Raw genomic sequence first — 23,687 nt, 5'->3', positions numbered from 1 at the left:
AACTAGAACTTCTGGCTTGTTAGGTTCAATCCTAGTAACTACATGAATCATATTATTAGAAACATTTTGAACATCACAGATGATACCATCTTTCCACATGAGAATCAAACCACCAGCAAGACCTACTCTATCAACACAGACATGATTACAGTAGTTCAAAGAGTTAGCAAGAGCTTTCATTTTATCACAATCAACTTTGGTTTCAGACAGAAATAAGAAATCTGGGGATTGTTTCTCAATAAGGATAAAAAGTTGATCTTTAGTGAATTTTTTAGCCAGACCTTGGATATTCCAAGCTAGAACTTTCATTTTTGGAACTAAACTATGGCAACAACTACTTTTATGCAAAGACAAAAAGGAAAGTTTGTGAAAGAGGATAACCAAATTAGCAGATGCCTCATTCATTCCATGGAAGATCTCCCTTGCATTTTGATCTCCTTCCTCATCCAAGTCATGGTCCATGCCATCATATCTCCATATGAAGTAGTATTTCCAGTACCTTGAGGACAATTTGAGCTGCTAACATTACTGCTATCATCACCTCTTGATCTTTTAATTCTTCTTTCCTCTTCATGTTCCTCTTTTTCAGCATTAATTTGTCTTATGCTTGCTTCACAAATTTGTTTCAACATTAAATCCATGTCATCTATTATCTCCACACCATACTGAGTAGCCAAATCATTACAGCAGTTGATATACTCATCATTAGCATATCTTCTTATTTTAATATCTTCAGAAACATTCTCACATTCCTCTTCGTCATGATCAATAACAAAACAATTGGGACAAAGAGAATGTGATTGTTTTTCCCAGTGATATCTAACCCAAGTAACACCACCTGCTGCTGTGTTCCACCAACCACCCCTGTGTAATGGTTTCTTAAGATCAATTTTCACCCTTGCAGTAATCATACTGCCATAACCATGTATACAGTTCTCTGGGATTGTATGAATTTTAGGTCCCAGCTCAATCAGTGCTTCATCTATTACTTGCACAGAGTGATGTTCAGTCAGAATATTTTTGAATTGAACATTCCATTCTTGATGAGTGAATGTTTGATCCTTGATATAAATAGATGAATCATACTCTTTTAGATTGAGAATACTCTTTGCAACATTCCATGGACTCTTTTTAAGCACAACTTTCATAACTTCATCAGAACTGAACTTGAAAAGATAAATGTTTTTGTCCATACCACGAATCTCTTTAGTTTTGTATTGCTTCCGTAATTGCATGACTTCTTTCCTTACAACTTCAGTTTCTACTGGATCTTTGGAATGGAGTTTACCAATAAGAGTATGCTTCCATTCATTTGTAGCTACAGATAAATCTCTTGAAGAACCTACATCACGCGTTACTTGTTTAGCTCCAAAGTCTCGAATCCTAGTTCTTTGCATCTGAGAGGTAATGCCAGAAACTTGATTGTTTGAAGATGAAGACATTTCTTTGAAATCTTGAGAATGCTTTTTTCCTCTAAAGAATAATATGAGAAGAATTTCTGATTTCTTGCTCTTATAAATAAGCAAAACCTTCCGAAGATAACCATATTTTGTTATACTGGTATAACTGTGCTGAGTATTTTTAGGAAAGAAATTTCTTTGATAATATGGAGAATAATTCTCTATATGGAAAAGAAAGAGAGTCAACTGATACATAATCTCAAAGGAGCTGTATTTCCTATAATCACGCAAACTAATTTGGGGAAGGTGTTGTTTTTGAATTTTAAAATTTTGGATCTGAAAACTTTGTAACTGTCGAAATTCAACTCGGAAAATGAACTCACTGCTGATGAACTCACTAACTTCATTAGGATCATAAACATAATCCAAACTGTAATACTGGAACATATTGTTTTCATCCACCTTGGAGTTGATGTCTTGCAATACTGCTGATGAGACTGACCATAGATTGAAACTTGACTGCAACAATATAGTTGACAGAAGAAGAGTAGAAAATGCAATAGTCCAAAACCGGATGCCTTCCATGATAAACTGAATGAGGAGCCTGCCAGAAAATTAGAAACCCGTTAGTATTAGAAATCAAAGACAAACTAAAAGAAAGAGACGGAAGATTTTGTGAAAAGGAATCAGTAAATAAAAATCTAGAATTTCATAAAAGAGGGTAAAAGAAGTGTTAAGAGCTTCTTAAGATTCATCATCGTGATGCGAAACAGATTGGTAGAGTATTGTAATCAGAGATTCATGGATTTCAGATCAGTATTAGAGAGATTTGGAAGAAAAATTAACTCAGTTTTCGTCTGATTCACAGAGCAAAGAAGAGAGAGGACGTCAGACCTTAGGCTTTCCTAAAACTGTTCCCGTTGGATGATTGCAGTCCAGTAATCCTGCTTGGATGATCAAGCCTCTCATTTCTCTTTCCGTCTCCCATAGCTTAATGGGTGATAAGTAAGAGCAGTAATCATTTCTAGTTCTCTTGGATTTTTTGAAAAGTTACTTTTGAGCATTTTAAAAAATTGAAATATGTAGAGTTCCAATTTTTCTGGAAAGAACACTTATACATTGTACATCTCACAATGTAACGTGAATAGTTTAAACTAAGAAATGGGGTATGATCCGGTTGATATAGTTATAATGATATAATTTTGACATGATGGTATCTTTTTTTTAAAAAAAATTTAAATAGCGATTAATTTGAAGATAAGATTTTGATGACATGTTCCTCAATTAAAACTCTACATTCCTACCAAAAATAAGAGTATTCCGAAATACAAAATTTCAGCAAAGATCACACAATTTCGTCATATTGTCCGCACGAGTGTCAAGTGTGAGACTAAAGACCAGTACGGACAAAATAGTCCCTTCCCATTTCCAATTGGTTAACATATAATCCAACAAAACACTGATTCTTATGGTGATATCGTGAGTTACAAGTCCTGTTCATCATATGGAACTCTGAGATGATCGACATGGCTTAATCAATCTATGTGACTGCAATGTCCAGACAAACAAAGATATCCATTGTCTGTTCATCAATTACTCAGATGACACATGATTTGACAGACTACATTTCACGAATTTGACATGCAAACTCACTCATCTAACAACAAATGTCATTCAACAGCTTCCCCTTCCACCATTAGTTTGTCCATTAACATGTGATATCTCTTTCATATTCACCACTACTCTGAGCCATTTTCATTTGTTTTGATTTAGTTTGGGATGCCTGCTTTCAGCTATTGAAAAGAGAATCAAATTCCCGCTTGCATTTAGGGTCTTGGGGATATAAGAGCATCCACAGTGGGCGAGTATAACTAAAAATTTGGGCTGAGTTTGTAACGCAGTGGGACGGAGTAAAGATTATATCCCAGATCAAGACCAAATCCCAGACCATATTTGGTCGAGACCAAATCCCAAATCCTAATATAGTCGGGCGTAAATTTGAATTATGCTTGTTGGTGGGCGTAAATTTAAAGTACGTTTGTTAACGAACATAAATTTGGTATCCGTTTGTTAGACAGGCGTAATTAAATTTTACGTTTGAGACGGGCGTAACTGAAATGTACGTTTCATGGGGCGTGAAGGAAAAATCCGCCCGAAGCCAGGCGTTGATTTAAACTCCGTCCCACTCAGGCGTACACCAAAACTCCGTCCCAGTCAGGCGTACACCAAAACTCCGTCCCACCCAGACGGACATAGATTTTACGCCCATTCATTTTGTATTACGCCTGACCATAATCAGACGGACATTTGTACAACAAAACTTTTTTATTCATTTTGTATTACGCCTGATCATTAGAACCTACAGAGAAATGAGTGAAACCCATTTGATTACTATTAGAGATCTCATTCGTTTCATGTTAATTACCCATAAAGCTTTGCCCAAACCTCATTCAGTATTAAAAACAATTCCAAGTATAGAAAGTTTAAATCTTTTGATGCACAAATGGCTCTCTCACTCAAGCGTGAAATTTTGTTACGCCACATTTATCATCAGGCGTACAACAAAACTCCGTCCCACTCAGGCGTATGCCAAAAATCCGTCCCACTCAGACGTACACCAAAAGTCCGTCCTACTCAGGCGTGATTTAGAAACCCGTCCCACATCAAACGTAATTTATATTTACGCCTGTCGTCAGGCGTAAATTTAACGTACGCCCGTCTCAAACGTAATTTATATGTCCGCCCAGAAATCAAACGTAACTGGATTATCCGCCCGTTTTCACGCGGTGATTTATTTTACGCTCAATCAAATTTAGTCTTCGTCCCGTAGCGTCACACTGCAGACTAAACTATTTTTTGGTCGTTTTTTTGGTCTTTAATCTTTGGTTATACTCGCACCACTGCAGTTGCTCTAAGAGGCTGAACAAATAAAACAAATAACACCAGGAAGAGAGAGAGCATGGAGGTACTTGTGTAGTGTAAATAGTGGGTACCAGAAAATATCAAGTCATTTGTCATGGTTCCCACTAACGATACCCACCTCCTTAACTAGGCTTTAATATACTGACATCGGCCATTTGAGTCACATTTTAGATTTTCTTTTTTCCTTTCGGGAGACTCTAAGAGCAAATGGACAATGGAAAAGAGAGAGGCGTACGTAGTACTCGGGGATGAGTTTTGGGGGCAGCCAGTGTTATTTGTGCATCATATACGGATTCAGTTATCTAAGAGACAATGTAAGAAGAAAAGTGCATGTACAACTGATCTAACCACATAATAATAACGTTATCGCTTTGTTAGTAGGATTTTTGTTGGAAGCTATCATATGATTATGAGATATGACCAAAGCAAAAGAAAAGGGTGTTTTTTGTGTGTGCAGTACTATCCAGTAAGGAACTCGATTATTCAATTTTCTTTTGTAAGGAGATGACATAATAATGTCAAAAGAAGATGAAAATTAAAAGAAGAGTCGAGGTGACATAATTATGGATCCCAAATTTATTGCTTCCCTCATTATTGGTGATGTCTTTTTTTTCTTTTTTAAAGAAATGAAATGATTTCACTCAGCTGATTGATATTGGAGTAGATCTTATAGTCCAAGTTCCGTCTTCCAAACTTAGCGTCACCTTAGCTTTTGGACTAGAAAATGGAAGAATAAGTCTCGTCTAGCTTGCGAAGCGTCAAGTGAAGCTCCATTTCAGAAACTTCTGGATATAAAAATGGAAAACGTAATCCAGCAAGGGGAAAGGAACTCTGACTCTTAGGGTAATTAAATTTGAATATGGCTTTGACACAGTTCCAGTCAAATACTCCAACGTTCTTCCCATGATATTCATAATCTGATGACAAGAATTGAAAACGATCAAAAGAATACGCGTTAACTACGTAATGGAGAACAAGGACATGTCAACATTAACGTGTGTATGACTACCAAGTATCAACTGCCAAAAACGAAACCAACAGCTTCTTCTTATTAATTGTTGAACGTTCGTTAATTCATTAAGTTTAGCACGAAATAAAAAAGCATATTCGAGCAAGTCCTGATTACTTATTCTTAAGTTCTATACTTGATGAAAAGTACTGAAAACCTATAAATATAGATCAACTTGTCGAGTATTAGGTTAGCTTTACTGACTAATTTCAGTTTTTCTATAACAAGTTCTCTTAAGTCACTTTCATCAACATAATTAAACATGTATTAGACATATGGTAGTACTATTGGTGGACAGGAAATATGGCCAAATGACATCATACTTGAAATACAATTCTGCGAATATATATAGCACAATGGAGGTCTATATTTTTTATTATGGCTCCTAGTTGAGCATATATTCTTTTACCAAGGATGCTCAAAATAGACTTTAAAATTTGAGAAGAAAAGAAGAAAAGATGTAGCACTGCCATAATGTCAAAGATATTATAGGAGATTCTTGGTGATGCAAAGTTTCGAGATTGCTGGAACAGTAAAACAAAAGTAAATGGGCGATGATGTATTGCTAGTGCCTACTTGCTAGTTGAAATGCTTGAAAAGATCTATAATGGAAACATGAAAGAGTCATAGTTATCAAAAAGGAAGAGTTTAGGGTATCTCATGTCATGCATTTATACCTAATAATTTATGATGAGCATAGGAAAGTTGAATTGAGGATCGATCCAAATTTCATTGTTTTAACAGAAAAGCATTATTGTCAAGCGAAATGATGGATGAAAATTTGGATTTTTGTCCCTCTAAGTATGATTTTTTACCTATTTGATGTCGATTTTTCAAACAGAATGTAAATAAAGTGTACGCAGTAAACATGACTATTTGGTGTTTTCTAAGACCGTATGACACAATGAGATGAAACCGAAAATTAAAAGTCTTATTTGATTGTGCTCAAAAATTTACCCATTCATCCAACATTCACCGCGTGACCCAAAATCTTGATTATTAATCGAAATCTGAAAACTGCATTGTAACTCATAGTCAGCTGTTGGGTGAAATGATATAATCATATTGCATGGACATACTAAAATCTCTTAATTCTATGGACATGTACGACTCCTTCTCTCTCTTCCTCACCTAATTCTCTCGCATGTTTTTGCTATCTTCGGCAATTTCTAACCGTTACTTCTTTCCTTTACCTTCCTAACGGCTAGTTTCCACCGGATTCTAGCAGTCCCATGCCGGAACTTCACCTCTTCTAGCCTTTTCTTTTGATTCCTACTCTCTCTTAGTGTCTCCTTGAATCTCTTATCTGTTGTTTCCTGATTTCTCTTGTTCCTCATGAATTATTCAAATCACACAATCGTCACCGACATCCCAAGCATCACCAGCATCACAGGAACCACAAGAATTACAGGAAACACAGGATACAAAATTATTACCGAGCTCACCAACGTAGCTTCAATCACTAATGTTATCATCACCTACAGAACTAAGAGGAATGACAAAACCTCTAAAACAAGAGATAAAAACACCTTCAGAAACAAAACTGAGCTACTTATCACCTACAATAAAACACAGAACAGGATGGAATCCATGGCTTCTTTCTATCAACATCTACCTAATTCTTCTGAAAATCCTACCCCAAAACCCATAACCTCCACTGATCTCAAGTCTAATATTCATACCACTCAGTTCATAACTGTTTCTACTCATCATTCTCATACCAGATGTTATCAGAATTATAATCAACAATATCAATTCAAGAACTATCAAATTCATTCCCAGACATAACAATTTCAGATTAAACATCATTGAAAGCCACAAGCATCCTTACAAAAGAAAGCGATAGAAAAAGAAACATTACTGTTCAACACAAATCCAAGTTCCCAATCATAACAGTTCAAACCTTAAAAAGAGAATTTTCCAAACCAAAAACAACCCTTAACCTAAACCAAATTTCAAAACCCAGAAAATCCATAAGATTGAGGTTATAAGAGAAACATTGTGCAAATCCTTACTGAGGGAAGAGACGAGTTTTTCTCCGAGTCCCCTGGCTAACACTCCGAGTCCGACTATGAGTCATATAAATTCTAGGCTCTAAAGCTCGCCCCACTGGTTCTGGAGTATGATACCCATCATGGGAATCAACATCATCAGCAACACCCTCGTTCGAAATATCCATAGACCCATTCATCGAAGCAGCATGTACATTCCCCTCAGGAATAAACTCTGGATAAACTGGATCGGCAGCTGGATCGGTGGCTGGAACGGTATCTGAAGATCCAAATCCTGCAAAAATTGCACGGCCAATCCTACCAGTTGCAGGGCACAGAGAATCCATCACTGGAATGGCGCCAAGATTGACCAGGCATCTGACGAAACATCAACCTCTCCCTAGCATCAAGAGTTATGTATTGATAACCAACTCGGCTTACACCAGATACCAAAAATAGATCAGCTACAACGGAAATTCCCTCATGAACCTCAAATGGAACATATCGGGGATGGAAAGCATACAATACCCAATGATCCGTGGAATCCATATGAGGATGCTCTTTCGATTTTGGTATACCAGTAACATAACATCCTTCATCACCAACACCTATTCCAGTCGATCTATGCATGTCTGCACCAGATGCATGTCCACTGTTATTTCCAATTCCAATTTGGGTCTACAATTCAGCAAAAGGGTTGCTCGTATCCCGATTTATGGGAGCAGGTCATGGCTCATTGAAATGGCATCGAAGACGCTCTACTATAGAATCCAACATCAATTCATGAACAACTCCTGGTGGTCCATCCCCTTGCAGACACTCCTCAATATTCACCTCAACATTATGCTGAAGATCGTCCAAATGCCAAGTGAAATCACTCTCATGACCAGGAGATTCACATCCTTGTGGAAAAACGATCCCATAAGGAAACCGAGTAACACAATGCTCTCGTGGATACCAATGAAACCTCGGCTCTTCATCAACCTCAACCATCTTTTGTTTGCCCTTTCGATCAATACTCTTATCAGCACCAAATATCGTGATTGGATTGTATGGAATTTTATCAAACAGGACAGACTGTAGAAAAGAACAGAATAACAAACTGAATTTTTTTTTATTTCTGGCGGAGACAATTATAAAGGCCTCCATCGATTGGTGTTGGGTCTCCGCACCATTAAGTGGGGACGGTTCCCAAAGAGAAAACCATTTCGTCTCCAACACCCATAATCCCTCTACTGTCGTTCAATTTACATGCATCTTAGGCATCAATGCCTACGGCCTACAAAGTCTAACTGCAATCTTTTGAGGCTAAGTAATCCTAATTTTAAAATTGTGACAGGTGGAGGGAGGAGAAGGAACATAGTTACACTTGGAAATATAACTCTAACGACAATCTTAACTGCAACAACTCTCCCACGATTCTTACACATGACCACGATTCAGCTCTATGTTTATCTGACTCGACTATCATCTGACTCATGCAAACGTACCAGTCGTATTCTCTCAAGTCAATTCCACGTAATTCAGTCCACTACTATTGTAAGATTGGTTATTGGGTCCGTAGTCAATCTAAAGCTAACATTCAAAGCCAATCATACTAAGATAAGTACCACTTTATCCCAATGGTATGATCCTATTATTATATGGCGTTATACCACTCAGCATGCTTATAACCTTGTCATCATAGTCACAAATCACAACCCAAAGCATCGTAGCTATCAAAACTTTTCACATGATCACCTCAATAATTTGGAGTATACAGAATGTTATCCCACCATCAATAGAAAGTACAAGCTAACCTCATATCATAAATATAGCTTGCTTTGCTCAGGAATCTTTTATTTTGATAGGTCCCTCTCACAAGGCTTACCAGTAGTCAACAACCCCAGCATAGTCAGTCAAGACAAATACTACAAGCAATGGACTCACTGGGTTAGCACATGGTACTTGTACTCCTCCTCTGATTGTTTTTGGAATGTAGAGCATCATCAGTACTTCTCCCAACAAAACTGCAAAATCCATACTGAGTACAAATCTTATACACTTCAGACAATTCAAATTAAAGTTGATAGCTCCAGTACAACACATACTACACCTAAGCTATTCATACTCACCACCATCATCATTGAAAAACACTCCATGGCCTCTTCCTCAGGAACCAAATCTTCAGATCAAGTTGAAAACTTAGTTGAACAAATTAATTCTTCTCTAAATATCCCTGAAGACCTTTTCCCCAAAGTTTTCATCAAAATTCTGAAAATACCTTACTCAAACAGAAAGAAGATTGGAAATGGGTCTTTATCGGAAGGTACTGTAGCAATATCTCCCATGAAACTAGAACTATCTCTAGGTTCATCAACTCTAATTAGGAACTCAGGAGAAATGCAGAAGTGAATCTCTGGAAGAAGAAGAAATTACTACTCAATCAAACTTGGCAGCATATATGATTACAAAGTGTTTAGAAAAGGAGGTACTAGAGGGATTTTTGACAAACTCATTGTCTTAACTGAAGTTCCACCTGCTGGACCAAATTTTATTGATGAAGCTAACTTCTATAGAGTTAGGATCTTGGAACTAGTCAAAAGAGTACCAAGGCACATCATCCCTGATATGAGTAACATCATCAAACCAGCAGGAATATTTCAAGAAGCCAAGAAAGCCTATGGGAGAGATGAAGATGAAAAGAACCTTGAAGTTATCTTAACTATTTATGTACTAGAGCTTTAAAGTATGACATAGATGCCTATGAAACACCAACTGTCTCACATTGGCTTGAAATGGCTAATGCTTTGAATGACATAACATTCTGCAAGATTTGCAGAATATTAGATCATCCTGGTCCTCTATGTGAAGAGAAAGAAGAGAAAGTTCATAATGCTACCCCAAAAAGTCATCCATCAAATCTTAGTAACAACTACCCCTCAACCCCCACTACCCCAACCACTTCCAACATCAGTAGCCCTCAGAAAAATCTCAAAATAAGACACTACACTGACAGAGATGTTGCTAAGGAATTTTCCATCAAAATGAGGTTAGCACAAAGACAGATCATCTTAAAGAATAACTCTGAGGAATTAGATGGCCCTGAAGACTATATCATCTTCAAAGCAGGTCTACATCAACCTATCAAAGGAGACATACCCATTACCAACAATGAAAACATATCCTGTCAAAAGAAGCATAAAAAACTCATGGATAACAACAGAAATTGAGACAAAATGATGAGAAAGAAGGGTATCAACATCAAAACTGCTGCTAGGACACATCACTCAACTCCTGAGAATGGTTTGGAAAATACTATCATCCCTGAAAATATTTTCCCAAAAGTCAAGCCTACAACCATTCAAAACTTACCAGCAAATGCCTTTGAATCCACTCATTCTCTGACTAACATTCAGAAACAAATCAATGAAGACTTTAACAACCAGAAGAAGTTGCTTTGGGGAAGAAGAAAGAAGGAATTCAAACTCAAATCTATTGATACTGAATTACATCCTCAGCTAATGGACCCATAAAGGAAACTTTTCATCCCCAATGCAGCTTCAGTCCAGACTCAGTAAAGTAATTGATTTCAATTAAAGAATTTATAAGTTATGGATGTGGATGAATATATGATGAAATTGAAGTATATATGAATGTTTAGTGTTCTGCAAGAAGAATTACCACTACAAATTGTCATAATGTGAAACTGTGTTGAATCTGGTAGATGGTTGTTGTCCGAGTTACAATTTAACTGAGCTTTGTAGTGGTTGAAATGGAGTTCTCAAGTGGAGTGATAAATGTTATTGAGATTGTGAATTTCAGATGTTGATGCTACTGCAATGGTTGGTTAGGGATAGATGAATGTTATTACAGTAAAGATTGAATATAACTGATATTGTTTGTGGTAATGGGTTTGTTTGTGTTGAGATGGAATTACTAGTAAATCCTAGATGGTATGAGTTTAGATGAATGTTAGGCAGGGAAGAATATCTGAAGACGTATAACTGGTGGTGAAGGTATTAATTGAAGTTGCAACTGCAGAATTGAAGTAGAGGTAGTACTGTTATGCGGAATGGGAGCAGTTACGGAGTTGTAGGATTTAAGTCTAGTGGAGGTGTTATATTCAGAATGATAATGACTTAGGATTGCAGAGGTGTTGAAATTGATTGACATGAATCAGATGTATGGGTTAGGTATGAGTTGCGCAAGTGAAACGGAGATGAGGCTTGGTAGTGGCTTTGCAGGTGACTTGGTTTGGTTAGTTGAAGTGATTTGGTTGAGTAAAGATTGAGGAATGAAGTGTTGCTTAGAACTGCAATTGCAGGTAAACTGTAATTAGTGTTTGTAATTAGATTTGAAGTTGTTTTGAATGAATGAATTGTATAATGAAATCTGTAATAGAAGTTTAGCTTAGGCTTGTGGTATTTTAGTCATCCTAGTTAGTTGTGTGACTGAGTTAGTTTAGCTGACTCGTCTTCTGACTGAGTCGGATCTATTGAATCACCGATTTAGTGATTTGACTCGGTGACCAGACCAGTTAGATAGTTGACCAGATTTTGAATCCTTTGGCTTTGGACTTAACCTGCGACTGACGTTGACTATTAATTGACCCTGCTGACTGTTGGAGACTGTTAGCTGACCCATACGGGTTGGACCATAGTTTAATGGGCTGGCTTAACGGACTTGGGCTTTTGGCAAGAATTCTTAATGTGAGTCTTTGGACCACTTATGGTCTGAATAGACCTTTGGTTTCTTATACAAAGTTGTATATCTTCATAAGACTTAGCTATTGGACTATAAAATCAATCTAATTGAATTAATAGACCTTAGACATGTTAAGTATAGATAATAAAAAAGTGTAGGATCATAAATGGGCTTAGAACCATTAGTTAGACTTGTATGATTCTTGTGTGAGTCATTTGGCTAGAATCTTAGAGTTTTTGTGTGATTAACAGTTAGTTATTAACAACGATCGATTCAAAGGATGAACCAGTGGATCGTGGATCTCGAGGTAGGCGTGGCTTGTCATAAAAAGAGGTGGAAATTTATACTTAACTCTATTGTGATTATTGTTGTTTTCCTTTACAAAAGTTTATGTTTAACAAATTCATGCATTGTCTGGTTGTGCTTTCCATGCATTTGTTTAACTTTGAATTACGAAAGTTTTGTTATTTCTTTTAATCTTTCCATTGCTTGGAAAGGAATTGTAATGCTTTGTTTGTCTTTATGAATTGTTTGGGAAATAAGAATTTCCATTTGATTGTTAGGAAATGAGAATTTCCATCTGTGGTATATAGGATACTGCTCCTTCATTTATATCTACATGAATTCGAGCTTTTATGCAATCACTAGGTGCGGGACGAGTCACCATATAGCTATCTAGGTTCCGGACAAGTCATCATTATTATATATTGTTTGCAAGGAGTTAGTTCCATATACATGATTGTTTACCTATGTGAAATTGATTGCGCTTTAAAGTTTAGGGAAAGCATGAATTGTTTTCAAATCATTTTCAATGATTACATGAAAGTTAAATGTCAATTCCTACGGGGAACCCCTTTTAAGGATGATGTTCTCACCCATTTCCACTTTCAGTTTCAGAGACAGATAAGAGTTACCCAGCGGAAGCTTCGAGGAGTTGAGTTCGTTAGTTGGTTAACTTTTGCTATGTTTATTATGTTGTATATTCTATTTATAAACCAAATGACTATTGTATATGTATCATTTGAGAGAATTTCTTGTATATATATATTTCTGAGCGAGACTAGTTTTGAGTTAAGTTTTGTAGCAGATTTCTTAATTGAATGTTTAAGTAATTGTATTAGATTCGTAGTGCCTCTTTATTTAGTTAAACTTTTGGATTAGTCAGCTACTAGCTTTGGGGGCGCTACACTTTGGTCCTTAGCTTGATCACAAGGACTGCAAAGAAATCATTGTTGAATGTTGGAAGACTCATCACAAAGGCTCTCTTGCTATCAAAATTGCCAAAAAGTTATTAAATTGAAGAAATAGAACAAGGAGATCTATGGTAATATCAAGACCAATCTAGAAGACATCATACAACACTTGGACTGGATCACCAAGAATCAATTAAATATCAATAGAGGAAAGGATATAAGAGATGCTAAAAAGCAAGTTAAACATCGGCAGAACATTCAAGAATGCTTCTGGAAGACTAAATGCAGAGATCAGCTTATCATACTAGGAGACAAAAACATAAGTCTCTTTCACTTATCTGCCAAGAAAAGATACAGAAGAAATAAAATTGATTTTGTACAACAAGCTGATGGCTCCTGGCTCCACAATAAGGATGAAGTTGCTCTTTGCTTCACTAATCACTTTGCTACTATGGCTAAAACTGAACCTATAACCATCAACCAATCCCTCATTAACCTTATACCACTATCACCACCACTGAGAATAACAACCTCTTAAAACTCCCTGATGCGGTGGAAATCAAAAATATTCTATTCAATATGGTTGGTGACAAGGCCCCAGGTCCTAATGGATTCCCACCAAATTTCTTCCAAGCCAACTGGGATGTTGTTGGTGAATACATCGTCACAATGGTCCAAAAATTCTTTACCTCTGGATACCTCCTTAAAGAAATGAACTCTACCTTCATCTCCCTCATCCCCAAAACATAAAGTCCTACTACCCCTTCCCATTTCAGACCAATATCATTATGCAATACCACATACAAAATCATCTCTAAACTCCTGGCACAAAGACTAAAACCTCTCTTACAAAACCGCATTTCCCCCTTTCAGTCAGCTTTCATTCATGGCAGGCAAATCTCTGACAATATAGCCATAACACATGAACTTATACACCATATGAATACAAGGAAAGGGGAAAAAAAAAGAGCACATGGTACTATGGGCATCAAGATTGAAATGACAAAAGTTTTTGATAGGGTGAATTGGGAATTTCTTATTCAAGTTATGAAACAAATGGGATTCAGCTCCCAATGGTGTAATCTAATCCATCAGTGCATATCCACCACCAACCTTGTTGTTCTTGTAAATGACTCTCCTGGAAAGTTTTTCAAACCTACCAGAGGCCTCAAACAAGGGGATCCCCTCTCACCTTACCTATTTCTGTTCTGCATGGAAGCTCTATCTAGATATCTGAATGATGCTGAATCTCAAGGTCTCATTCATGGAACAAAAGTCTGCAGTGGAGCTCCTGCAATTAATCACTTACTTTTTGATGATGATTGCGTGATCTTCTGCAAAGCTAATATGGAAGAATGTAACAACATAATCAAGATTTTTCAAGATTTTGTTCATTCCTCTGGGCAGTTGATAAATTTCTCCAAATCAGGAATTTTCTTCAGCAAGAATACTGCTCCAAGCATTTCGGAAAACATAAGTGATGCAATGAAGGTTCAAAGGATTAAAACTTCTGAAAAATATCTGGGTTCTCCTCTCTTCACCAACAGAAGCAAGATTCAGGCCTTCAAGCCTTGTATGGAAAAATTAAAATTCAGACTTGCTGGTTGGAAATCAACTCTATCTATAGTTGGAAAAGTTACTATGATCCAAACTGTCACCTCAACCTCCAGCATTTACCAAATGAACTGCTTCAAGATCCCAAAGGGCACCTGCAAAGAGATAAAAAGGAACTTCTTTTGGAACAAAGATCAAGACAAACCAAAAGGTCTATTCTACATTGCTTGGGATGCTGTTAACAAACCAAAGGAGTTAGGGGGATTGGGATTCAAAAATATGGAATACTTTAATCTGGCTATGATCTCAAAAATTTCCTGGAGATTAATAGAAGAACCAAACTCCCTATGGACTAATACCATGAAGGCCTATCATTTTCCTAATCAAGAAGTCATCAGAATGGATACTAAGCCAAAGACCACTGATTCTTGGATTTGGAAGAGAATTCTGGAAGGCATCTCTTGCATTCGGAAATATTATATATGGAAAATAGGAGATGGCACTAATATCCACATTTGGGAGGATAAATGGATTGAAAATCTACCTGACATACTACAAAAACCAACTCGTTGTACACCTTGCCTGAAAACTGTCAATCAACTTTTTAATACCCATGGATAATGGGACCATAATGTTCTAACACTCTGGTTCACTCAGGACATCCAAAATCTTATCCTCCAGACAAATCACTACCCTACTACCGAGGATACTATACAATGGAGCTTAACCCAAACAAGGAAATTCACTGTCAAATCCCTTTATGACAGACAAATCAATGATAAATATGCTAGTGGTACTCATACAACTCCATGGAAGGAAATATGGAAACTAGACACTACTCCAGCTATTCAGCTATTCATATGGAAGTGTGCGCATGGTATTATTCCAACTAATGCCGAGTCAGCTGGTATACTGAACAACATTGATCCTATACGCAACTTCTGCAAGAGTGCTGCTGAAGACATTACTCATGTTCTCCTAGCCTGCCCAGCTGCCTCTGATGTGTGGAGGAAATTCTTTGGGGAAAATCATCAACTCTTTACTGCTTACAGATCTTTTCATGCTTGGCTTAACAGTTGGTTCATCCCTGACAATCCCATTGCTAGCTGGAATACTACTTTTGCCACCATTTGCTGGTTCATATGGAAAGCTAGATGTGATCAAGTCTTCAGAAACATTGATCACAATGCTGCTGCTACTGCTCTGAAAATCACTCATCATTTATGCACCTATAGCAGGGTGATTCACAATCCAGGGCATATCTTAAACAATATTTATTATTAGGACACTACCACTGATCAGAATCTAAGACACACTAGTCTTAATAACAACAATAGAGAGAAGTTTGGCATCACTATTAGCATACATATTATGGAAGTTAATAACAATATGGCTAATAGTGATCTTTCACACTATAATAACTTTTCTTTTGTTGCCTTATCTTTCATAGGGAAGTACATGGGAGCAAGGAACTTTAAAGACCCAACAACTGGACTCAGCAGAGCAAGCAAATGAGCTCAACTAGCACTGACTTGGGGAAATGAGATGAAAAAGACCAATATTAACTTTGCCGCAGAGACATTCAGAAAGGTGACAAACTAGAAGTTCAACAAAGATTTCAAGGGACTTATAGGAATGAAGTTAGGAATTTTGAAGCCATAGACTTTGTCTTGGGAAGACTCATAAAGCTTGACTCACATCAACCAAACATTGCTGCTAAATTAGCTAGGATCTCCAGTTCTTCTACCTTATTACAAAACATATGCATTTACTTTTGCAAGCATTACAGTTTAGTCCAAACTTGGCTCCTCAGGATAACTGTAATAACTCTAATATTTTGTTCAGGGATCTTCATGATGCTAGCCTTAGCCCAGTTGATCCCAATGATGTACTTCCGGAGTAGGTTTCTCTGCTTTGAGCTTTCCTTCTTTGTTTTTCTATAAAAAAAACTCATAGTCAGCTGTCAACCATTGCGATGAAAAAATCTTTCTATTTGCCCAGAATTCGACTAAATATGAATATATGATACTAAATTTGTCATGTGATTCAAAATCTTCTCTATGGACCATATGGTCTAGAATTTACTTCACAAATCAGTAGTTAAGAAAATTTGACACCTCCTTGGAGATCAAATTACAGACTGAATGCTAGTGTATCTTGATTCAGACTTCTCTTAGCATTTACTGCTTTCTTAAAGAATAATTTAAGAGTAAGTTAATTTATCTTTTGGGTTTGCTAAACAGGTAATTCTCAACCCAATGGGCTTAGCGTTTGTATTGTGTTTGCAAACATGGAGGTCTGGAAAGGTGGGAGGAACAGATATCAAGTGAAGGCGAATGGGAGCATTTTGCAAGATATTGATGATATTGAAAGTGAATCGTCACCGGACCAGCAATATGTAACAGAGGCATCACAAACTCATTCACGGAATTCTGCTGTAGAATTCCGTGGTTGTGGTTGGAGCTGGTGGTGCAGGACTTGGAGCAGCTATTGGGCTTTATGAGCATGGAATAAAGTTCTGAAATGCAGCCTTTGAGCATATGCTTTTATGTTTTGTAATCTTGTTCTGGACTTGGGCAATCACACTTGTAGTTGTTAAAATTTCTTAATTTCGATTGGATTATTTTATTCAAGAACATCAACTACTTATATCATATAGTTGAATTTCACTACCCAGGAACCTTGTTACAAGAGTGACCATGCATTCGACCATTCCAAACTAACACAACGACTCCACTGACAAACAAGAAACAACTCACATGAAAGTAGTTACATCAAGAGAGTCTCATTAGGAAACTAAAGTACATAGGCTCTTGAATGTTGAGAGTTCTCCTCTATAAGGGACTCAGCTCACATGTGTTTAGCAAGGAAGGCAGTGACGAGCTCGTTCACCTCGTCTGGATTTTGCTCCTGAACGAAATGACTTCCTTCAGGTAAAAATTTGACCTCTAAATTGGGTACATGTTCTTTCACTGCTCCACTTGTTATATACCCTTCCATCCCTGGAAGTTGCAGAAAGTAGTCTTTCCCACCCATGATCAATAGTGCTGGAGTGTTTATGATTGGATCCGTTATTGGGAACCCTTCTGAGATTGACCTACACATAAAATGCACGATTAAAACTATTTTAGATTCAAAGTTTGAAAAATGTCTCTGGAGATCAAATTCCAACTGGAGTTTTAAATCACCCAAGACTTCCTCCTACCTGTATGGAACTTGCAGTGCAGTACGAAAACCGGATTTCTCATATAGAGCAGCATAAGCTGAGAGATCTTCTTCAGTGAACCAGGATGGGAGAGGATGAGATTCATCTACTATGTCCATGACCTCCTTATCTTCCTCTGATATAGGTAATTCACTCTTAGAGAAGAGCACGTAAATGTTCCGTACTACATTCTTGACTTCAAGACGTCCAAAATCCGCTTCAGCTCTTCCTACCGGTTCCTACAATCATAGAAAAAATCTGCAATGTCAATGCTTGCTTCCTCAATTACTGGCAACTGGCAAGTCATTACGATGGTATCTAGCTAGCGCCCCAGCTTTTGGATCCCAGTGACATGGTAAAATCATTCTCATGTCAAGAAAAATAGACAGTAACAAGTGTGGGAATGTGGGATCAATTATGTGACAACGGCTAACGCCTCCTTGTAGGGTTACACGGAAAGGATTCATAATTTTGTTAACTACGATAGATCAAACCGAGTCATTCGGCATCCCTGGGTATGCAAGTAAATTGGAACAGTTTGCTATACATAAAAACATAATTACCTTCCACCTAGAAATGTAGAAACCTTCAGGAAGGATGCTGAGTAATTGTTCAAAACCACCAGGCGGACAATAAGGAACCCCACATGTAACAATCCCTTTCACTCTCTCTGGGTGCAGAATTGCAAACTGGTAAGCTGTCAAGGCTACAAAATCTTTCCCAATTACAAAAGCCTGTTCCAGAAAGACCAAAAACAAAGAAAATCAAGAATATACATATAGGCCTGATCCAAGGAATTTGGAGTTACAAAAACATCACTTAGTAATTTATACGCACCTTTGAGATGGCTAAGGAATCGAAGATGGCGGCCAGATCATGAACAAGGTCAAGGAAAGTAGATTTTTCAGGTTCTTGTGGAATTTCTGATAATCCATAGCCTCTAACATCAGGTGCGATTGCTCGATATCCTGCATTTGCTACTGCAATCATTTGGTATCTCCATGAATACCAAATTTCAGGAAATCCATGCAAGAAAACCACCACATTATCACCTGTTCCAATTTCAGCTATGTGAAGCTTAAGACCTCTTGCATCAACATACTTGTGTTGGATCCTATCCATTGTTGTTCAACACAAACTCAAGGAAGAAGAGTTGGGAGAAAAAAGGTGATGAATTATTGAACTGACTCAACTGTTGTGTGCTGTTGTATGTTATTAATGAGTCACGTTATAGCAGGTCCATCGTCATTGTCATAAGAAAGTTAAATGAACTGTTGCTGATAAAGGCATGGCACCCATCAATAATTTCTAATCCCCATGACGATGCATTTTTTTTAATAGCGAATGCTACGATCTGAAGCTTGTTAGGGAACTAAGCAAGGAAGCCACTTAAAATCAGAGGGGACATTCAAGTACTAACGTGCATTCCCGCTAAAAATGGATCTTACTAAAATTTAGACTAAACCACATACTACATACATGGTGTCGTTGTTCTAATTTTCTTACACTTGCACTGTACGCATATTTTTTAAAATCAATTGGAGAGAAAATCTAGAAAGTTGTGTAACCAAGTTGTATTCTCATCTTATCCATATGCCATAGGAAATTGGATATACAGCTTGGTGCATATTATATGAATTATCATCCATCTTATCTATAGATAGTTGACATATTAACATAGGAAATTGTTTGAATATTTCATCGTCCAATAGTCGTTGTAACAGGGACGTAATAATGTTGGAGCCGGTCGTTTCTTTGACCAGTCATTTTGCCTATTAGCATCCAGGAAGGGTCGTCAAGACGTCCATACTGTAAGCTTGGTGCACCAATAAATTTAACGGAAAATGGGTCATTTGTCCAAATATTTTCAAAATATGGTTCAAATAGACGAGTAAAAATTAGTATGTATGAAATGAACACAAAAAAAATAGCAAGAATGAAACTGGATTCATCCTGGCTTAAACTCAGGAAAGACTGAGATGAAACTGGATGCATCCTGATGTAAATTAAAAATAAGAAAAAGTATTTCAAAATGGGTAAGATGAAACAGTTTACATCCTGGCTATTTTTAAATTCTTGTCCATTTAAATAATATCAAATTTTACATGTCTTTTTCACCCATGAATTTTTGATTTTGGTATTTTTAACCAATTTTGTGGAAATTTAAATCCGATAGACTAGTCAATCAAGATTAAGTCGTACAACTACTAGTCTATATAATCAGCACAGCAAGGGCATAGACAGAACGAGAGAGAGAGAGATAATGGCTCCAAGGACGAAAACTTCTTTTCTGGGAGAAGAACAAACTCTCCGGCACTTTACACATCCTCATGTCCTAATCAAGGAAGATGTATTAGATCAAGCGGTTTACGAGAATGACGAATTTGTATGTGATGGCTGCGCCACTCTAGGTACTGCTGCTAGATACCATTGCAAGCAATGCGCTTTCGATCTTCATGAGGTTTGTGCTACATGTCCTGAGTATCTCACCTCTTACATCCATCCTAACCATCCATTGGAACGGATATGGGAGGGGCCCGGCACTGATTACGGTCAGTGGCGTCCTTGCAATGTCTGTGGTGATCAAGTCAAAGGTCTCTTCTACAAGTGCTCATCCGGTGCTGCTGATCGCTATGATGATGGGCGTCATGACTTCTTCATCCACCCTTTATGCTCCAAATTGGAATTGCAAGTGCGTCATGCAATCGACCAAAACCACCCACTCAAGCTTCAATCAGTTCCGGTTATCCCCGATGCCTGGTGTGCAATCTGCAGAAATCTTGTTTCTTCCTCTTCTTGGAGTTATAGATGTGATCCATGTGGTATCAATATCCATCACCAGTGTGTTACTCTTCCATACCACAATTATCAGTCTGGACCTAGTTGTTTGCCCCAAAAAAATCAGTCTGGACCTAGTTGTTCGTCCCGAAAAAAAGTGGCCGATGCTGCGGCAGATTCGGAAGCTTTGTATGCTGAGATGTTCTCTGCTAAATTGATGGCTAGAGCGCTAGACAATGGTTTAAGTTACATTTAACTAGCTAAGAACATCCAGCTAGTGGATCTTTCTTCATCAAAGTAGTAACATTTCGTGTGTGGGGATTGTGTGACTCTTTTATCTCCTGCCTCTTTGACTCCAACAATGATACATAATAAATGTGATTTCTGTTTCCAATTGTGTGAGAATTATGCAAATTCTGCATACAAAGTTCTAAAATACATGGTTCAGAAAAAGAAGAAAAAAAGACAACAACAGAATAGTAATCTCATCCTCATCGCTATTGTTACATTTACTGAGCTGTAATGGAGGGTACATGTTGGACTTTGTACCAGTCCTCTCCTACTCCTTTTACAATCCTGTCTTTGACCAATGGCATCCCTAAAATATTCAATTGCTCTAGTGAAATAATAAACCTCAAACCTTCAGGAAGCATACTCAGTTTCCTACATTTCATAATGGTTAAGTACTTAAGATGTGGCATTCCACCTTGGTCGACTCTCCACTCCTTCAGATTTTTATGCTCAGTGAAGGTTAAAATTTGGAGTTGAGGGAACCCTGTTGAAGTGCATACCATTTCCTCACCTTCGTATACGCGTTGCAAGCTTAAATCCTTTTAAGTTTGGGAGATATTGAACAGTTGTCATCGGGTCCTCTTCCAACATGCTGCCAGACAAATGTAATTTGCTGAGATTTTGTGGGTATTTCTGGAGGTTAATTACATCCAGTCGACCACCCAACGTAAGTGTGTGAAGGCTATGACAACAAGAAAGTGAATCGAATATTAAGTTGGGAAGTTTTTCTATACTACTGATACCCAACTTCCTAATGGGAGATTGGTACTGGTCATCAGACGATGATGATATCGAACTTCGCTTGCCAACCACCTCTTCTAAGATTATATCAGTTTGCAGCCGTGAGGTAGAGCATACCGACAGTTTTCGAAGATTCGAAAGCTTGTCAAAACAACCTTTTCTTACCCATGAGCCAGCTTTTATGCAACCAAAAGTCTGGAGGTTTATAAGATTTTCGATTCTGAATTTCTGATCTGCTGAACATAAAAAGAGGTTTAGGTGTCTCAGTTGTACCAATCTTGATGTAGCTTCAGGCAATGTTCCGTTAAAATAAGGTAACTCAAGGGTTTGTAAACTTCGTAAGTTGCCTATGGATGATGAGATTGGAACATTGATTTGAAGACTTCTTTAGCTATACTCTTTTTAGACCCTAACACATTTTCGAGATGTAACACTCTGAGAAGTTTATAGTTTTGGCAATTCAATGGAGTTAGAAGGAAGGCACCAAGAAGAGAAGAGTTCGAAGTCTGCTATCTGAATTACTGCAATGAATTTCATACCTTGATATGGCTTCACTCTTGGGGTGAACGGCATACCTCCGCAATTTCTTGGCATTAGTCGATGTTACTCCACCAGTGCAATGTTGCTGCTGATTATGAATATCAAGGAAGTTCATTGCCTTCCCTTCTGACAAACAAAGGTCTCTCATAAGATCATGTATTCGATATGTTTTAATCATGCCTTCCCCTACAGAAAATTCGCAGCTGACTTGAACCATGCACCTTTGAGTTTACTCTGCTAAATATTGATGCTTCGGTATATCCTCCATCGTTGCATGTAATTTTTCTTGTGTGTGTGGTATGAAACCCTCGGCAATCCACAATGGGATCAGTTTCTTTCTTGGAATAGCATAGTCTTCTGGGAATAAACCTAAATAGAGAAAACATGGTTTTAGGTGGCATGGCAAATCGTGGTAACTCAATGCTAATATTCCCATCACACCTCCATTTTCGCCTTTACTAATGTATGAAATAACGTCTCTATGAACAAGCTCCCATTGCTTGACTTCTGAGCTCTTTGTTGCTAATAACCCTCCAAGCACACATATACCCAGCGGCAGACCACCACATTTACGCACCATCTCCCTTCCTAACTTCTCCAAACGTGCTGGGCAGCGCTTGACGCCTGTGGTATTATCTGGGAATGCTTTTTTACAAAGCAATTCCCAACTCTCCTCATCGGTTAAATGTTGAGGTTGGAAGTCAAGGCTCCACGGATCTACTTGTAAAGCGACATCTTTGTTCCGGGTTGTCAATAACACTTTGCTTCCTCTCTTCCCTGTTGGAAATGCAGGGCTTAGAGTATTCCAATGATCAAATTTCCAAACATCATCCAACACTACGAAATATCGTTTATCTTGGAGGTAGTTGTAAAGCTTTTCCACAAGATATGTGGCACTCATCGCCTTGAGCATCTGCAGCTCACTGTCAGTTACAGTCATACACTTCTTCATGATTTCGCCTAAAGTATCTGTCACATTAAGTTGTTGAGAAATAGAACTCCAACCGCAATAATCAAAACGATTCTTGGCGGTATCATGTGTATATATTTTTTTGGCTAGAGTGGTTTTGCCTAGACCCCCAATACCAACGATAGATATGACGCACCGTCATTCGTCATCTTTCATCAACTCAGTCAGTAATGTCTTTGTATGTTCCTCGAAACCGAAGACTTGATCATCCTCAACATGAGAATAACGATTTCTTAGCGGGTGTTGAATCATCCTTTGGTTTGTTTCAGAACTAGAAGTTTCTTTATCGCCCAAGTCTCTAATACCGTATGTGACTCTACTATCAGAGATAGCTTTGAGTCTAGCCTGGATGGCTAGGATCTCATAGCCAACCCTGTGAAGATGTCCCAAATTCTTGACCATCCAAG

General features: G+C 37.7%; 3 protein-coding genes and 1 pseudogene across 3 annotated transcripts; 2 read left to right on the top strand and 2 right to left on the bottom strand.

Annotated features, from left to right (window-relative positions):
* The first annotated feature begins 14,182 nt into the window (after window positions 1-14,182).
* Window positions 14,183-17,258, top strand: LOC113324615. The gene is made up of 4 exons (XM_026572917.1): window positions 14,183-14,992; window positions 15,413-15,994; window positions 16,206-16,209; window positions 16,999-17,258. The coding sequence occupies exons 1-4, from the start codon at window positions 14,183-14,185 to the stop codon at window positions 17,256-17,258; spliced, it is 1,656 nt and encodes a 551-aa protein (XP_026428702.1).
* A 93-nt stretch (window positions 17,259-17,351) lies between these two features.
* On the bottom strand, window positions 17,352-19,305 carry LOC113323326 (AB hydrolase superfamily protein YfhM-like). The gene is made up of 4 exons (XM_026571615.1): window positions 18,798-19,305; window positions 18,524-18,694; window positions 17,961-18,199; window positions 17,352-17,852 (listed from the first exon to the last, which is right to left on the bottom strand). The coding sequence occupies exons 1-4, from the start codon at window positions 19,080-19,082 to the stop codon at window positions 17,606-17,608; spliced, it is 942 nt and encodes a 313-aa protein (XP_026427400.1). The 5' UTR covers window positions 19,083-19,305; the 3' UTR covers window positions 17,352-17,605.
* A 914-nt stretch (window positions 19,306-20,219) lies between these two features.
* On the top strand, window positions 20,220-21,244 carry LOC113323898. The gene has a single exon (XM_026572246.1). It carries the CDS (start codon window positions 20,224-20,226, stop codon window positions 20,992-20,994), a length of 771 nt encoding a protein of 256 aa, XP_026428031.1. The 5' UTR covers window positions 20,220-20,223; the 3' UTR covers window positions 20,995-21,244.
* LOC113324614 lies at window positions 21,101-23,409 on the bottom strand (annotated as a pseudogene).
* Window positions 23,410-23,687: the final 278 nt, after the last annotated feature.

The sequence above is a fragment of the Papaver somniferum genome, chromosome 11, assembly GCF_003573695.1.
Source record: "Papaver somniferum cultivar HN1 chromosome 11, ASM357369v1, whole genome shotgun sequence".
NCBI classification, from domain to species: Eukaryota; Viridiplantae; Streptophyta; class Magnoliopsida; order Ranunculales; family Papaveraceae; genus Papaver; species Papaver somniferum.
This window is presented reverse-complemented; position numbering and strand designations above follow the sequence as displayed.